At 44.0% G+C, this 18,296-nt stretch overlaps 1 protein-coding gene across 5 annotated transcripts in view; it reads left to right on the top strand.

Moving 5' to 3' along the window:
- The first annotated feature begins 16,511 nt into the window (after nucleotides 1–16,511).
- Nucleotides 16,512–18,296, top strand: part of LOC110512762 (neuronal acetylcholine receptor subunit alpha-3) — a 42,868-nt gene continuing 41,083 nt past the window's right edge. The window contains exons 1-2 of one of the 5 annotated variants that reach the window (XM_036954114.1): nucleotides 16,512–16,621; nucleotides 17,507–17,601. In XM_036954114.1, coding sequence (XP_036810009.1) covers nucleotides 17,544–17,601 — 58 coding nt within the window. In that variant the 5' untranslated portion in view covers nucleotides 16,512–16,621; nucleotides 17,507–17,543. Of the gene's footprint in view, nucleotides 16,622–16,764; nucleotides 17,602–18,296 lie in introns of those variants that run through there. The other 4 variants (XM_036954113.1, XM_036954116.1, XM_036954112.1 and 1 more) reach the window with 4 other exon arrangements.

Raw genomic sequence — 18,296 nt, 5'->3', positions numbered from 1 at the left:
TACAGGGTGTGTGTTGGACAGACGGCAGACGGTTATGTACAGGGTGTGTGTTGGATAGACGGCAGACGGTTATGCACAGGGTGTGTGTTAGATAGACAGCAGAAGGTAATGTACAGGGTGTGTGTTAGATAGACAGCAGAAGGTAATGTACAGGGTGTGTGTTGGACAGACGGCAGACGGTTATACACAGGGTGTGTGTTGGACAGACGGCAGACGGTTATGTACAGGGTGTGTGTTGGATAGACGGCAGACGGTTATGTACAGGGTGTGTGGGTTTAAATGATCAGGTGGTGCGTCCTCTTTGGTTTTATGGAATGTTAATTAACCGCCTCTTGGAGTTGCCATCCTGTACACTGTCGTGTCCCTTATTCAAGAGTGTCTCTTGCACACTATTTTCTCTGTATATATCAATGATGTTGCTCTTGCTGCGGGCGACACCATTCTGTATACTTCTGGACCTTCCTTGGACACTGTGCTATCTAACCTCCAAACGAGCTTCAATGTCATACAACACTCCTTCCGTGGCCTCCAACTGCTCTTAAACGCTAGTAAAACCAAATGCATGCTTTTCAACCGTTCGCTGCCTGCACCCGCACGCCCGACTAGCATCACCACCCTGGATGGTTCCGACCTAGAATATGTGGACATCTATAAGTACCTAGGTGTCTTGCTAGTCTGTAAACTCTCCTTCCAGACTCATATCAAACATCTCCTATCTAAAATCTAGAGTCGGCTTTCTATTTTGCAACAAAGCCTCCTTCACTCACGCCGCCAAACTTACCCTAGTAAAACTGACTATCCTACCGATCCTCGACTTCGGCGATGTCATCTACAAAATAGCTTCCAATACTCTACTCAGTAAACTGGATGCAGTTTATCACAGTGCCATCCGTGTTGTTACTAAAGCACCTTATACCACCCACCACTGCGACCTGTATGCTCTAGTCGGCTGGTCCTCGCTACATATTCGTCGCCAGACCCACTGGCTCGAGGTCATCTACAAGTCCATGCTAGGTAAAGCTCCGCCTTATCTCAGTTCACTGGTCACGATGGCAACACCCAACCGTAGCACGCGCTCCAGCAGGTGTATCTCACTGATCATCCCTAAAGCCAACACCTCATTTGGCCGCCTTTCCTTCCAGTTCTCTGCTGCCTGTGACTGGAACGAATTGCAAAAATCGCTGAAGTTGGTGACTTTTATCTCCCTCACCAACTTCAAACATCTGCTATCTGAGCAGCTAACCGATCGCTGCAGCTGTACATAGTCCATCGGTAAATAGCCCACCCAATTTACCTACCTCATCCCCATACTGTTTTTATTTATTTACTTTTCTGCTCTTTTGCACACCAATATCTCTACCTGTACATGACCATCTGATCATTTATCACTCCTTTGTTAATCTGCTAAATTGTAATTTTTCGCCTACCTCCTCATGCCTTTTGCACACAATGTATATAGACTCTCTTTTTTTCTACTGTGTTATTGACTTGTTTATCGTTTACTCCATGTGTAACTCTGTGTTGTCTGTTCACACTGCTTTGCTTTATCTTGGCCAGGTCGTAGTTGTAAATGAGAACTTGTTCTCAACTAGCCTACCTGGTTAAATAAAGGTGTTCTCAACTAGCCTACCTGGTTAAATAAAGGTGTTCTCAACTAGCCCACCTGGTTAAATAAAGGTGAAATAAAATTTAAAAAACACTGTCGTGTCCCTTATTTTTTTCTGTCTCTGTCTCTCTTGCTCTCTGTCAGTGTCTATCCCTGTCTCTATGCGTCTCTCTTTCTCTGTTTCACTCCTCTTTGTCTCTCTCTCTCTCTCTCTCTCTCTCTGTTTCCCTTTGTCTCTCTCTCTCTCTCTCTCTCTGTTTCTCTTTGTCTCTCTCTCTCTCTCTCTCTCTGTTTATCTTTGTCTCTCTCTCTCTGTTTCTCTCTATTTGTCTCTCTCTCTCTCTTTGTCTCTGCCTCTGTCTCTCTTTCTCTCTGTCAGTGTCTATCTTTGTCTCTGTGTGTCTATCTTTGTCTCTGTGTGTCTCTCTCTGTATGTCTCCTTTCTGTCTCTGTCTCTCTTGGTCTCTGTCAGTGTCTGTCTTTGTCTCTTTGCGTCTCTCTCTTTGTATGTTTCTTTTTCTCTACCTCTGTCTCTCCATTAAGCGACGACCTCAGCTGACCTTCAGCGGTGTTAATTTGAATGAATGCATCAGTGCAGATAATCATCCCTCTGTGTACACACAAACACACATTACAGCAGGACCTACAGTCAACACAGTCATCTCATAATGTGCCTTATGTCAATTTATCTACATAACAGCAATATTCATGACTTTTTATTGTTTTTACATTTGCGATTAAGATATAAATTCTATCTCCTGACAGCTCAATGGAACACCTAATATGATGTTCTCTGCTTCACTGAAGATTCACATTTTATTTCAAGAATGGCTGCATTCAATTCCGGAATTTCTCCATTGTCTTCTAGAATGGCTCCATTCTATTCTAGAACGGTTCTAGGACCATTCATTTGTCCTCCGATGCATTTTTTCCACCTCCAAAATGAGCAATTGTCATCATCTTGCAGTGTTCTAGTGCTGTAGCTAAGTCTGTTCTGCTGCCAGCAGGGAGTCTGCAAAAAAAATAAAAAGGATTTTAAAACTGGAAAACTGCCAAGCTGTTTTTTTTCATTCTAAATTGTGTGAGGAATTGAACTAAAAATACTGCGGTGATGAACTTAAAGTCGAGTCACTGCGGAAGCACACACGCACACACACACACACACACACACACACACACACACACACACACACACACACAACGTTTGTCCCGCATGCACTCAAACACACACAGAAGTGTTGACACGTGCAAACTCCGCACACACACTTCTGTGTGGTGCCCACAGATAGCGCCTGTTAATGTTAAGGTCAGGCGTTGCCGAGGGACTGACTCGTTCTGCTGTACACAAGTGTTTGATCACACACACACAAACTCACACAAACTCACACACACACACGGAGGAGCAGTGTTTGATCAGCCAGTTGTAGATTAGAGCTGACCGCAGAGTACTCTTACACAGAGGACGGGAATATAGAGCTAGATTAACTAGAATGGACATAGTAGAAATATAATATAGAGCTAGAAGGGACATAGTAGAGACATAATATAGAGCTAGATTAACTAGAAGGGACATAGTAGAGGCAGAATATAGAGCTAGATTAACTAGAAGAGACATAGTAACGACAGCATATAGAGCTAGATTAACTATAAAAGACAAAGCAGAGACAGAATATAGAGCTAGATTAACTAGAAGGGACATAGTAGAGACATAATATAGAGCTAGATTAACTAGAAAGGACATAGTTGAGACAGATTATAGAGCTAGATTAACTATAAAAGACAAAGCAGAGACAGAATATAGAGCTAGATTAACTAGTCTGACTGTGTATGTAGAGATAGATTAATTAGAAGGGACATAGAGACACTACAGGACAATCTAACTCTCTCCACTCATGCTAGGTTTTCAAGTGGGTAAATGAGCATTTTAGTCTGAGTCCCAAATGTCATCCCATTGCCTATACAGCAGTAGTGCACCATATAGGGAATAAGTAGTGCACTATACAGGGAACAGGGTGTAATTTGATACTGGGACTAAGGCTCAGTGGAGAAGAAGGCCACATGCAGGGAGAATCTCTGAAAAGACAACGGCAGCAGCCTTAGGACGAGCAGAAATCTGGTCCAAACCAGAGCCATGTGTTGAGAGAGTTGGGACATTGAGGATTCTGCATTATGATAAATGTACATGACACGTCAACATTCCATGGCAGCCATGTTGGCTCCCTAATTGACATCACATGGAAGATATTTAAATAATACTATGTCACAGAGAGTCTGGAATTAGAACACATCGCTCTGGTCAAAACGATGTAACGTAGCCAGTCTACGACCTGCTTCGACCGTTGTAACTCGTGTTAGATTAAGTTGAGTTTATATACGCTATACGCTGCGGTATAGTTTACTGAAGTTGACATTATTTCCTCATGCTTGGCCATACTGGGGTAGTGAAGTATCGATTTCACAAAGACCTTTCACAGTATAACATTCACGATATCAAATTAACCCAACCATGATGGTAATATTAATGAATGTTAAAATGATTTAAAAGCCTCTTTATATAGTGCTTCTGATTTACACATCGAAATGGCAAAGAGGTTAAATAGCTCTATTGTCCAAGATACCTCAACGACTTACAGACTCTCCTTGTACTGCTTTGACAATATAACTACCTATAACAGTCTGGTTATATTATATCACTACCTATAACAGACTGGTTATATTATATCACTACCTATAACAGACTGGTTATATTATATCACTACCTATAACAGACTGGTTATATTATATCACTACCTATAACAGACTGGTTATATTATATCACTACCTATAACAGACTGGTTATATTATATCACTACCTATAACAGACTGGTTATATTATATCACTACCTATAACAGTCTGGTTATATTATATCACTACCTATAACAGACTGGTTATATTATATCACTACCTATAACAGACTGGTTATATTATATCACTACCTATAACAGACTGGTTATATTATATCACTACCTATAACAGACTGGTTATATTATATCACTACCTATAACAGACTGGTTATATTATATCACTACCTATAACAGACTGGTTAAATTATATCACTACCTATAACAGTCAGACTTGTATTAACAGAGTCTCCAACAAGTTTGAAGTAAGACAAGTGTGTAGATGATTATCCATAGCCTTTGTGACAGATACGCTCCACTTCACTTACATACCTACATGCCCATAGATACACAGTTAGGTGTATTTGGATACAGTTGTGATAAAGTCTACAGTGAAATGTGTTGGATTCTGTCTGTGTTCATTGTATTTCTGTCCTTCTAGTCCTATCCAGCCATTATCCTACTTCCTTCAAAATGGCCGACATTTTCTTCTTCTGTTCTTTTTCCATTCTTTATAGAGAAAGTTATATCATTCTCATGTCTTCTAGAATCCATCACCAAGGTTCTGAACACCGAAGCTCCATTTACTTGATGTTTTTCAAATAAAAAGCAGAAGAGTATTTTCTCAGGGTCGTGTGCGAATGGCTGAAACACTGGGGATGAATAATTCAGGGAGGTGTAAAAGTTCCAGTGAAGAAGGTATTCTTATCGTCTGTTTGGGAAGAGACAGAGAGACGGCACTCCTGGCCTGAGCATGAAAAAGCTTTAGATGACTGGAGTGGGTGAGAACGCATTTGATAGATAGAGAGGTGAAGCGAGAGGGGGGGGGGTAAGGAGGAGGGATAAGTGCAGGGTGGAGGAGGGACGGGGTGAAGAGAGAGGAGAGAAGGGAGGGGGGATAAGGAGGAGGGACGGGGTGAAGAGAGAGGGGAGAAGGGAGGGGGGATAAGGAGGAGGGATAAGTGCAGGGTGGAGGAGGGACGGGGTGAAGAGAGAGGAGAGAAGGGAGGGGGGATAAGGAGGAGGGACGGGTGAAGAGAGAGGAGAGAAGGGAGGGGGGATAAGGAGGAGGGATAAGTGCAGGGTGGAGGAGGGACGGGGTGAAGAGAGAGGAGAGAAGGGAGGGGGGATAAGGAGGAGGGATAAGGAGGAGGGATAAGTGGAGGGTGGAGGAGGGACGGGGTGAAGAGAGAGGAGAGAAGGGAGGGGGATATGGAGGAGGGACGGGGTGAAGACAGAGGAGAGAAGGGAGGGGGGGATAAGGAGGAGGGATAAGTGCAGGGTGGAGGAGGGACGGGCGAAGAGAGAGGAGAGAAGGGAGGGGGGGATAAGGAGGAGGGATAAGTGCAGGGTGGAGGAGGGACGGGGTGAAGAGAGAGGAGAGAAGGGAGGGGGGATAAGGAGGAGGGATAAGTGGAGGGTGGAGGAGGGACGGGGTGAAGAGAGAGGAGAGAAGGGAGGGGGGATAAGGAGGAGGGACGGGGTGAAGAGAGAGGAGAGAAGGGAGGGGGGGATAAGGAGGAGGGATAAGTGCAGGGTGGAGGAGGGACGGGGTGAAGAGAGAGGAGAGAAGGGAGGGGGGATAAGGAGGAGGGACGGGGTGAAGAGAGAGGAGAGAAGGGAGGGGGGGATAAGGAGGAGGGATAAGTGGAGGGTGGAGGAGGGACGGGGTGAAGAGAGAGGAGAGAAGGGAGGGGGGATAAGGAGGAGGGACGGGGTGAGGAGAGAGGAGAGAAGGGAGGGGGGATAAGGAGGAGGGATAAGTGCAGGGTGGAGGAGGGACGGGGTGAAGAGAGAGGAGAGAAGGGAGGGGGGATAAGGAGGAGGGACGGGGTGAAGAGAGAGGAGAGAAGGGAGGGGGGTAAGGAGGAGGGATAAGTGCAGGGTGGAGGAGGGACGGGGTGAAGAGAGAGGAGAGAAGGGAGGAGGGATAAGGAGGAGGGATAAGTGGAGGGTGGAGGAGGGACGGGGTGAAGAGAGAGGAGAGAAGGGAGGGGGGATAAGGATGAGGGATAAGTGGAGGGTGGAGGAGGGACGGGGTGAAGAGAGAGGAGAGAAGGGAGGGGGGATAAGGACGAGGGATAAGTGCAGGGTGGAGGAGGGACGGGGTGAAGAGAGAGGAGAGAAGGGAGGGGGGATAAAAAGAGAACGGAGGAGAGGGGAAGAAAGGACAATAGGTGAGAGGAGAAGAGGGAGCAAAAGAAAGAGAAGAAGAAGAAGCAGAAGAAGAAGATGGAGAAGAAGAAGATGAAGAGGAAGATGAGAAGAAGAAGATGAGAAGAAGAAGAAGAAGAAAAAGATGACAAGAAGAAGAAGATGGAAAAGATGAAGAGGAAGATGAGAAGAAGAAGAAGATGAGAAGAAGAAGAGGAAGAAGAAGATGACAAGAAGAAGAAGATGGAAAAAATGAAGAGGAAGATGAGAAGAAGAAGAAGATGAGAAGAAGAAGAAGATGGAGAAGAAGAAGTAGATGGAGAAGATGAGAAGAAGAAGAAGAAGAAGAAGAAGAAGAAGATGGAGAAGAAGAAGTAGATGGAGAAGATGAGAAGAAGAAGAAGAAGAAGAAGATGAGAAGAAGAAGAAGATGGAGAAGAAGAAGTAGATGGAGAAGATGAGAAGAAGAAGAAGAAGAAGAAGAAGAAGAAGAAGATGAGAAGAAGAAGAAGATGGAGAAGAAGAAGATGGAGAAGAAGAAGTAGATGGAGAAGATGAGAAGAAGAAGAAGAAGAAGAAGATGAGAAGAAGAAGAAGATGGAGAAGAAGAAGTAGATGGAGAAGATGAGAAGAAGAAGAAGAAGAAGAAGAAGAAGAAGAAGAAGATGAGAAGAAGAAGAAGATGGAGAAGAAGAAGTAGATGGAGAAGATGAGAAGAAGAAGAAGAAGAAGAAGAAGATGAGAAGAAGAAGAAGAAAAAGAGGAAGAAGAAGATGATTATGAAGAGGAAGATGAGAAGAAGAAGAAGATGATGATGAAGAGGAAGATGAGAAGAAGAAGAAGAAGAAGAAGATGGAGGAATAAGATGATGATGATGAAGATGAGAGGAAAGGAGAGAAAAAGAGGGAGGAATAAGATGATGATGATGAAGATGAGAGGAAAGGGTGAACAGTAAAGGACATCATGTCTCGTTGCCAGGGATTTTAGGAAAACATGAATAAAAGATGTGTGCAGACACACACGGACACAGACACAGAGCCCCAGCATTAGCTAACCAGGAAGTGCTCTGGCACGTCACACTAATCAGTCCTGACGGAAACACTAATTCCCATCCAGTTCTCCCCCCACACCATCCGTACTAATAGAAGGGGTAGGAACAGGTATATTGTGACTCCTCTCTGTGAGGCTTCCTGCTCACCTGTCAGAGGCAACTTAGGTTCCCGGCCACGACAGGAAAAATACATTACCCAGCCTTTTTGGGACATTTCTTTTAACACAGCATGTTTAAAACAATCGGGCTAAGTCCTTTTAGCATCTAAAGATAGGGGAGAGAGGAGGAAATGTACATTTGTTGTGATGGGTCCTTTTGTCCAGATGGCGGGGACAAGTGTTAGCGCGACACGGCCTGTCAGATGGAGGTGCCTGGATGTGGAAGCTTATTGTATTTGTCCTGGGTGAAATAACCCAGGGGAAGGGCTTTGTGGTTGCAATCTGATTGTGAAAATATCCTGTCAGAACTTGGAAATAGACACTTTTATTAACCAGGATGTGAAACATAAGTAAGTTGAACATAAAGGACCAACTGAAACATCTACCTGTATCTCGTCTATCGAGAATATTAAAATAAATCTTATTATAAGACTGACATGTACATTTTCATATAGAATATGGTTGCTGATAGGATATGGATAAATAAATATAACAATTGGAGAAGAGTATATTTCCCAGATTTCTGTTTATCATTGACTGACTTATGAAACATACAAAAATAAATCTAACAGTCTTGTAATGTATTTGTTTGTAAGTTAATTGAGACTCAATCATTTCTATTGAGTTGGTGTATTGCTCTGCAGCAGTAATTTGTGAAGTGAACACCTCAGAACATGTTTTCATCCCTTTTTCTATTGAGTGGACGACTTTTGACCAGGGCCTAGCAAATCAAATCAAATGTCTTCCTTTTAACATCAGCTTTTTCTATTGAGTGGGCTACTGTTGACCAGGGCCTAGCAAATCAAATCAAATGTCTTCCTTTTATCATCAGCTTTTTCTATTGAGTGGACGACTTTTGACCAGGGCCTAGCAAATCAAATCAAATGTCTTCCTTTTAACATCAGCTTTTTCTATTGAGTGGACTACTTTTGACCAGGGCCTAGCAAATCAAATCAAATGTCTTCCTTTTAACATCAGCTTTTTCTATTGAGTGGACTACTGTTGACCAGGGCCTAGCAAATCAAATCAAATGTCTTCCTTTTAACATCAGCTTTTTCTATTGAGTGGGCTACTGTTGACCAGGGCCTAGCAAATCAAATCAAATGTCTTCCTTTTAACATCAGCTTTTTCTATTGAGTGGGCTACTGTTGACCAGGGCCTAGCAAATCAAATCAAATGTCTTCCTTTTAACATCAGCTTTTTCTATTGAGTGGGCTACTGTTGACCAGGGCCTAGCAAATCAAATCAAATGTCTTCCTTTTAACATCAGCTTTTTCTATTGAGTGGGCTACTGTTGACCAGGGCCTAGCAAATCAAATCAAATGTCTTCCTTTTAACATCAGCTTTTTCTATTGAGTGGGCTACTGTTGACCAGGGCCTAGCAAATCAAATCAAATGTCTTCCTTTTAACATCAGCTTTTTCTATTGAGTGGGCTACTGTTGACCAGGGCCTAGCAAATCAAATCAAATGTCTTCCTTTTAACATCAGCTTTTTCTATTGAGTGGGCTACTGTTGACCAGGGCCTAGCAAATCAAATCAAATGTCTTCCTTTTAACATCAGCTTTTTCTATTGAGTGGGCTACTGTTGACCAGGGCCTAGCAAATCAAATCAAATGTCTTCCTTTTAACATCAGCTGATGTCACCAAAGGCTTCTACAGAAACCCAGCCAGAAACCCCAAACAGCAAGCAATGCAGATGTAGATTCTATAGATTCGACGAGCATAGAACAGTGATCGCCAACCCTGGTCCTGGACAGCTAGAGGTTCTGGACACCTGACTCAGTTCTTCAATAATCAAGGTCTTGGTGGTTGTTAGTTGATTATTTTAACCCACTGTGATTTTAGAAGAGCTTCAACAACACCTCTAGTCTACAGGACCACGGTTTGAGACTGACTACTTCAACAACACCTCTAGTCTACAGGACCACGGTTTGTGACTGACTACTTCAACAACACCTCTAGTCTACAGGACCACGGTTTGAGACTGACTACTTCAACAACACCTCTAGTCTACAGGACCACGGTTTGTGACTGACTACTTCACCTCTAGTCTACAGGACCACGGTTTGAGACTAACTACTTCAACAACACCTCTAGTCTACAGGACCAAGGTTTGTGACTGACTACTTCAACAACACCTCTAGTCTACAGGACCACGGTTTGAGACTAACTACTTCAACAACACCTCTAGTCTACAGGACCACGGTTTGAGACTGACTACTTCAACAACACCTCTAGTCTACAGGACCACGGTTTGTGACTGACTACTTCAACAACACCTCTAGTCTACAGGACCACGGTTTGAGACTGACTACTTCAACAACACCTCTAGTCTACAGGACCACGGTTTGTGACTGACTACTTCACCTCTAGTCTACAGGACCACGGTTTGAGACTAACTACTTCAACAACACTTCTAGTCTACAGGACCAAGGTTTGTGACTGACTACTTCAACAACACCTCTAGTCTACAGGACCACGGTTTGTGACTGACTACTTCAACAACACTTCTAGTCTACAGGACCAAGGTTTGTGACTGACTACTTCAACAACACTTCTAGTCTACAGGACCAAGGTTTGTGACTGACTACTTCAACAGCAATTCACAAATCAACACCTAGATTATGTTTGAAATGGCAGCCTATTCCCTATAGCCCATGGGCTCTGGTCCAAAGTTGTGCACTATGTAGTGAATAGAGTGCTATTTGGGATTCACATAGTGTGAATATGCTAATTTTTAAATGATTTGCCTGACAGTGTGCGTCATTATAACTATAGATGTCCTAGCCCTGGACAGAGATGCAGTCAATCATATGTTTGGGAAGCATGGTGGAATGTTGGCTGGGATTCTAGATCTGCAGTTTGGAATTTGGAATTGTCGTGGTGCAGAGCGGTAGGAAACGCATTGTACTACTGATGAAGTCATGGATTGTACTATCACGGATTACAAAGGGAAACTAAGCCGCGAGCTGCCCAATGACGCGAGTTTACCAGATGGACTAAATGCATTCTATGCTCACTTCGAGGCAAGCAACACTGAACCATGGATAGGAGCACCAGCTGTTCTGGACAACTGTGTGATCACACTCTCCATAGCCGATGGGAATAATACCTTTATTTATTTATATATTTTTATTTAACCTTTATTTAACTAAGTCAGTTAAGAACAACTTCTTATTTATAATGACGGCCTAGGAATAGTGGGTTAACTGCCTTGTTCAGGGGCAGAACGACAGAGTTTTACCTTGTCAGCTTGTCAGCCCTTTTAACAGGTTCACAGAAAACGTTCACAGATTACCAGGACGCATAAGCAACACTGAACCATGCATAAGAGCACCAGCTGTTCCGGACGACTGTGTGATCACGCTTTCAGTAGCCAAGCATGCGCTGACCAGCTGAGAAATATCTTCACTGACCCAGTCTGTAATAGCTATATGTTTAAAGCAGACTACTATAGTCCCTGTGCACAAGAACTCCAAGACAACCTGTTTCAATGACTTTCGACCCGTAGCACTCACATCTGTAGCCATGAAATGCTTTGAAATGATGGTCATGGCTCATATCAACATAATAATCTCAGACACATTGGACCCACTCAAACTTTCATCCTGCCCCAACAGATCACACAGATGACACAATTTCTATTGCCCTCCACACTGCCCTCTCCCACCTGGACAAGAGGAACACCTACGTGAGTATGCGGTTCATTGACTACAGCTCAGTGTTCAACACTGTAGTGCCCTCCAAGCTCATCACTAAGCTAAGGACCCTGGGACTGAACACCTCCCTCTGCAACTGGATCCTGGACTTCCTGACGTGCCGCCCCCAGGTGGTGAGGGTAGGCAACAATCATCCGCCACATTGACCCTCAACACAGGGACAGCTCAGGTGTGCGTGCTCAGTCCCCTCGTGTACTACCCCTTGTTCACCCATGACTGCACGACTACAACACCATCATTAAGTTTGCTGACAACACAATGGTGGTAGGCCTGATCACAGACGACAATGAGACAGCCTATAGGGAGGAGGTCAGAGATCTGACAGTGTGGTGCCAGAACAACAACCTCTTCCTCAACATCACCAAGACAACATTTATGATCGTGGACTACAGGAAACATACTGCTGAGCACGTCCCCATTCATATCGACGGGGCTGTAGTGGGTCAAGAGCTTCAAGTTCTTCAGTGTCCACATCACTAAGGATCTATCATGGTCCACACACACCAGCACAGTCATGAAGAGGGTACGACAGCACCTCTTCCCCCTCAGGAAGCTGAAAAGATGTGGCATGGGCCCTCACATCCTCAATAAGTTCTACAGCTGCATCATCGAGAGTATCTTGATTGGCGAGTGGACGGTTTTGAGTGTGTCTCCCGACATCCTGGTGACCTGCAAAAAATGTCACTTCAGATTCAATTTGGACTTGAATCTGGAGTCATCTCTCTAGTGTTGGTGCGCTGGTCATGCAAGTCTTCCTCTCTCTCTACGTGTGTGTGTGTGTGTGTGTGTGTGTGTGTGTGTGTGTGTGTGTGTGTATCTGTGTGTGTGTGTGTGTGTGTGTGTGTGTGTGTGTGTGTGTGTGTGTGTGTGTGTGTGTGTGTGTGTGTGTGTGTGTGTGTGTGTGTGTGTGTGTGTGTGTGTGTCAGAGTGTGTCAGAGTGTGTCAGAGTGTGTGTGTGTGTGTGTGTCAGAGTGTGTGTGTGTGTGTGTCAGAGTGTGTCAGAGAGTGTCAAGAGTCTCTCTGGGGCCAATTCCTGCCAGTCCACACCTGCTCACTGCTTTCCCACACACATGCACAGACACACACACATACACAGACACACACACATACACAGACACACACATACACAGACACACACACATGCTCACAGAGGGAGAAAGACTTGCACGAGCAGCACGCACACACACACATACAGGCCCAGAGTGACTGCAGAGAGAGATGGAGGGAGTGAGGGAGGTAGATCAGAGCGAGAGTAGATGAGTGACAGAAGGATAGAGAGAGGAGGTAGATGAGTGACAGAGGGCTAGAAAGAGGAGGTAGATGAGTGACAGAGGGATAGAGAGAGGAGGTAGATGAGTGACAGAGGGCTAGAAAGAGGAGGTAGATGAGTGACAGAGGGATAGAGAGAGGAGGTAGATGAGTGACAGAGGGCTTGAGAGAGGAGGTAGATATTGAATAGGAACAAAGGGGATGAAATAGACAATGAGAGACATACAATGAAATGAAATTAGCCCACATGATTTCAATGTGTTTGTGCGTGTGTGTATTCCAGTGAATGTGTATGTATGTGTGTGTGTGTGTGTGTGTGTGTGTGTGTGTGTGTGTGTGTGTGTGTGTGTGTGTGTGTGTGTGTGTGTGTGTGTGTGTGTGTGTGTGTGTGTGTGTGTGTGTGTGTGTGTGTGTGTGTGTGTGCATTCCTGAGTGAATGTGCGTGTGTGTGTGTGTGTGTGTGTGTGTGTGTGTGTGTGTGTGTGTGTGTGTGTGTGTGTGTGTGTGTGTGTGTGTGTGTGTGTGTGTGTGTGTCTGTCTGTCTGTGCATTTCTGAGTGAATGTGTGTGTGTGTGTGTGTGTGTGTGTTTCTTTGTGTGTGTCTGTGCATGTGGCATTCTTGTGTTTGTGTATCAACAACATAATATCAACATCATGCAAACCGGTACTGGTATCATACTGTACCTCACACTCAATCAAACAGACTCCAACCTCTCCACAATGGCCAAGACCAGAGAGCTGTGTAAGTACATCAGGGCTAAATTGTAGACCTGCACAAGGCTGGGATGGGCTACAGGACAATAGTTAAGCAGCTTGGTGAGAAGGCAACAACTGTTGGCGCAATTATTAGAAAATGGAAGAAGTTCAAGATGACTGTCAATCACCCTCAGTCTGTGGCTGCATGCAAGTTCTCACCTCGTGGGGCATCAATGATCATGAGGAAGGTGAGGGATCAGCCCAGAACTACCACGGCAGGACCTGGTCAATGACCTGAAGAGAGCTGGGACCACAGTCTCAAAGAAAACCATTAGTAACACACTACGCCGTCATGGATTAAAATCCTGCAGCGCACACAAGGTCCCCCTGCTCAAGCCAGCGCATGTCCAGGCCCGTCTGAAGTTTGTGTGTGTGGCAACTCCACTCGCCGTGTTTGGAGGAAGAAGAAGGATGAGTACAACCCCAGAAACACCATCACAACCGTGAAGCATGGAGGTGGAAACATCATTCTTTGGGAATGCTTTTCTGCAAAGGGGACAGGACGACTGCACCGTATTGAGGGGAGGATGGATGGGGCCATGTATCGCGAGATCTTGGTCAACAACCTCCTTCCCTCAGTAAGAGCATTGAAGATGGGTCGTGGCTGGGTCTTCCAGCATGACAACGACCCAAAACACACAGCCAGAGCAACTAAGGAGTGGCTCCATAAGAAGCATCTCAAGGTCCTGGAGTGGCCTAGCCAGTCTCCAGACCTGAACCGAATAGAAAATCTTTGGAGGGAGCTGAAAGTTCGAATTGCCCAACAACAGCCCCGAAACCTGAAGGATCTGGAGAAGGTCTGTATGAAGGAGTGGGCCAAAATCTCTGCTGCAGTGTTTGCAAACCTGGTCAAGAACTACAGGAAATGTATGATCTCTGTAATTGCAAACCAAGTTTTCTGTACCAAATATTAAGTTCTGCTTTTCTGATGTATCAAATACTTATGTCATGCAATAGAATGCAAATTAATTACTTAAAAATCATACAATGTGATTTTCTGGATGTTTGTTTTGAATTCCGTCTCTCACAGTTGAAGTGTACCTATGATAAGAATTACAGACCTCTACATGCTTTGTAAGTAGGAAAACCTGCAAAATCGGCAGTGTGTCAAATACTTGTTCTCCCCACTGTACAAGGTGCAGTATAAGTGAAGCTATATACAGAGGTCTATACTCTTCTATCACACAGACTGAGGATATGGGTTTGACCCCTGAGATTACCAGACTGAGGATCCAGGTCTCACTCTTTCTCTCTCAATCTCTTTCTCTCTCTCTCTCCCTCTCTCTCTCTCTCTCTCTCTCTCTCTCTCTCTCTCTCTCTCTCTCTGTAATCTCGCTCTCTGTAATCTCTCTATCTCTCTCTGTAATCTCCCTCTCTCTGTTATCTCTCTCTCTATGCCCTCTTTCTCTCCCTCTCTCTCTCTGTAATCTCTATCTCTGTAATCTCAATTGAATTTTCCATTTTGTTTTATTGGCTTGGGAAACACATGTTTACATTCCCACAGCAAGTGAAATAGATAAAACAAAATCAAAATAAACACAAATGTTTACAGTAAACATTACACTCACAAAAGTTCCAAAACAATAAAGACATTTCAAATGTCATATTATGTGCAAATAGTTCAAGTCCAAAAGGGAAAATGAATAAACATAAATATGGTTTGTATTTACAATGGTGTTTGTTCTTCACTGGTTGCCTTTTTCCTTGTGGCAACAGGTCACAAATATTGCTGCTGTGATGGCATAACTGTGGTATTTCAATATATATGCGAGTTCATCAAAATTGGGTTTGATTTTGAATTCTACGTGGGTCTGTGTAATCTGAGGAAAATATGTGTCTCTATTATGGTCATATATTTGGCAGGAGGTTAGGAAGTGCAGCTCAGTTTAAACGTAATTTTGTGGGCAGTGTGAACATAGCCTGTCTTCTCTTGAGAGCCATGTCTGCCTACGGTGGCCTTTCTCAATAGCAAGGCTATGCTCACTGAGTCAGTTCACACAGCAGTCAAAGCTTTCCTTAAATGTGGGTCAGTCACAGTGGTCATGTATTCTGCCACAGTGTACTCTCTGTTTAGGGCCAATGTTTTTTTGTTCATTCTTTCCAATGTATCAAGTAATTCACTTTTTGTTTTCTCATGATTTGGTTGGGTCTAATTGTGCTGCTGTCCTGGGGCTCTGTGGGGACTGTTTGTGTTTGTGAACGGAGCCCCAGGACCAGCTTGCTTAGGGGACTCTTCTCCAGGTTCATCTCTCTGTAGGTGATGGCTTTGTTATGGAAGGTTTGGGAATCACTTCCTTTTAGGTGGTTGTTGAATTGATTGGCTCTTTTCTGGATTTTGATAACTTGCGGTTATCAGCCTAATTCTTTTACCGAATTCTGCATGCAGTCTCAATTCGGTGTTTGTTCCATTTTGTGAATTATCTCTCTCTTTCTCTTTCTCTTTTTTAATTGATCATGTAGATGTTTTTGCTGTTTTATAGAGCCAACAGATTGGTAAAGTGGTTTATCCATACATCTCTGTTCTCTCTCTCTCTCCCTCTTTCATGCTCTCTCACACACCCACCCAGGGGGGCTCACATGGCGGCACAGATGTTGTTTGCTCCATAATTCATTGTCTCATTAAACTATTGAGTTAAGCTTACTGTCTCATATTAGAGCTGTGTGATTAAATATGCGCACACTCACACTCACACACACACACACACACACACACACACTATCTCTCTCTCTCTCTCTCTCTCTCTCTCTCTCTCTCACTCTCACTCTCACTCTCACTCTCTCTTTCTCTCTCTCTCTCCCACTCTCTCTCTCTCTCTCTTTCTCTCTCTCTCTCCCACTCTCACTCTCTCTCTCACTCCCACTCTCACTCTCACTCTCACTCACTCACTCACTCACTCACTCACACACTCACTCACTTATAGTGACATGTATGTTTAATCTGTGAATTACACCGTACAGCCTATATGCTACGACCGACTAAACGAAACCTCTCCCGTGGTCCTGGTCACGCTGTCCCTTTGATGAAAGGTTTGTGTTGACTCGTCCGCCTCGCGCTAGACTAGGTACCATGTTCCTAAGGACTCCGTTTGATGACGTCAAGCCAAGCGTTACAAATGGAGGCGAAAATGAATCAGCGTCTCAATGGGGGAGCCCGTGGTGGCGTGACGTTTACACCTAAAAGCAATCTCAATCTTCACCAGGGCGGAACGTTGTTTTGGAGAGAGGCAATAACTTTTCTTTCCAAACCATGGGAGTTCAGATAAGTTAACTCAACTGCCTAGTCAACAAATTGATTGAATACTATATTTGAACTGAGAGGTAAACTTTCAACGCGACAATTTGAGCGATATCATTGTCATGTCGAAGCCTACGCATAGGCTATACGCAATTTAGGTTAAATCCTCACCAGATGTGTTATTATCAACTTCCTCGATATAAAATGAATATGTCACCCTGCCAACCGTTTGCAACATAGTCTATCAGGTTCTTATCCAACGCCAGCTGCGCGAATTGAACAGATAGATTTCAGCAGTTTGAGGCTAGGCTACAAACGGTTTATGATGCGCTGTCCGTGGTGCTAAAATCGTTTCCTCCGTTTAAGGACTTCAGTCGGAAACTGCGATCCAGTTAAAATGTTAAAATGTCTTCTTCAGCGTATTAAACTCGTCTATTACACCGACTTCTTTGATGTGTTTGTGCACTTATCTATCTTCCTGTGTTGAGTTTGGAGTGGTGCGCGTGAGGTAGCGCCTAAAGGGGTGGAACGAAGCGGAGTTCCGTGTCTCTCTCGTGAGCCAAGCTGCGTACTGGCAGTCTCACAGCGCAATACGCTCACCGGAGAGAGCCATACATTTCGTGCTGTTTGTAGCCTGCTGTTTCCTGTTAACGGACTAAATCGCCGTTGTTTCACAGGGTAGGGACAGTTCCCCAGTAGACTACCGGACGAGAGATGAATCAAGCTGCGCGAGGGACTTTGCTGCTCCTTGTCTTTGTGTTGATAATGCAAGGTAAGCTACTTTAATAACTAAACCACCATGTTGTGGAATTCAACTGTTGATTGTATTTTGGTTCGTTTTTATAATAAGCAATATGCATTTCAAACTTTTCTTGTTTTTGAAGAGAAAATGATAGAGGCGTAAGATGCTGTTGTGTTTGCGTCGCAGAGTGGGGTGTACTTCACTTGGAAACGGTGAACTGTCATTGTGGCAGTATATAAAGGCGAATTTCGTAATAAATGATTGTCCTGTCTTACAATTTTTTTTGAAAATTGCATGTTTTGACGAATGTATACTTTTTTAGTCAATTGAGTGATACTGGGTGTGTCTATGGACACATTGAAGAGGAATAGAGAAAGTGACGTGCAATATTTAGGATTCACTTTTGCGGACACATTCTATTAGCCCAAACAGATTGACATCATATATATAGCTTCTCTGTTTACAAGGTACGTCCAGAAAGTTAGAATACACACCATAAAACGCCTATAGGCCCATCATTTAACATGTTGAACGTTGTTCTTCGGACAACATCCATGGGCAAAGGAAGCGTTGTCGTGCAGCAACATGATAGAATATCAGGAAACACCGTCATCATAGCCTATCCAGGCTCGTATAAGCGGAGGAGTTTGATGTAGGCCTGTATGCAAAATGTGTTTTGAGTCGAAATAATTTATAACCGAAATTTGTGATGCTCTTCATGTTAT

The sequence above is a fragment of the Oncorhynchus mykiss genome, chromosome 19 (genome assembly GCF_013265735.2).
Source record: "Oncorhynchus mykiss isolate Arlee chromosome 19, USDA_OmykA_1.1, whole genome shotgun sequence".
Lineage (NCBI taxonomy): Eukaryota > Metazoa > Chordata > Actinopteri > Salmoniformes > Salmonidae > Oncorhynchus > Oncorhynchus mykiss.
The sequence above is the reverse complement of the archived record's forward strand: the minus strand, read 5'-3'. Positions and strand labels throughout refer to the sequence as shown.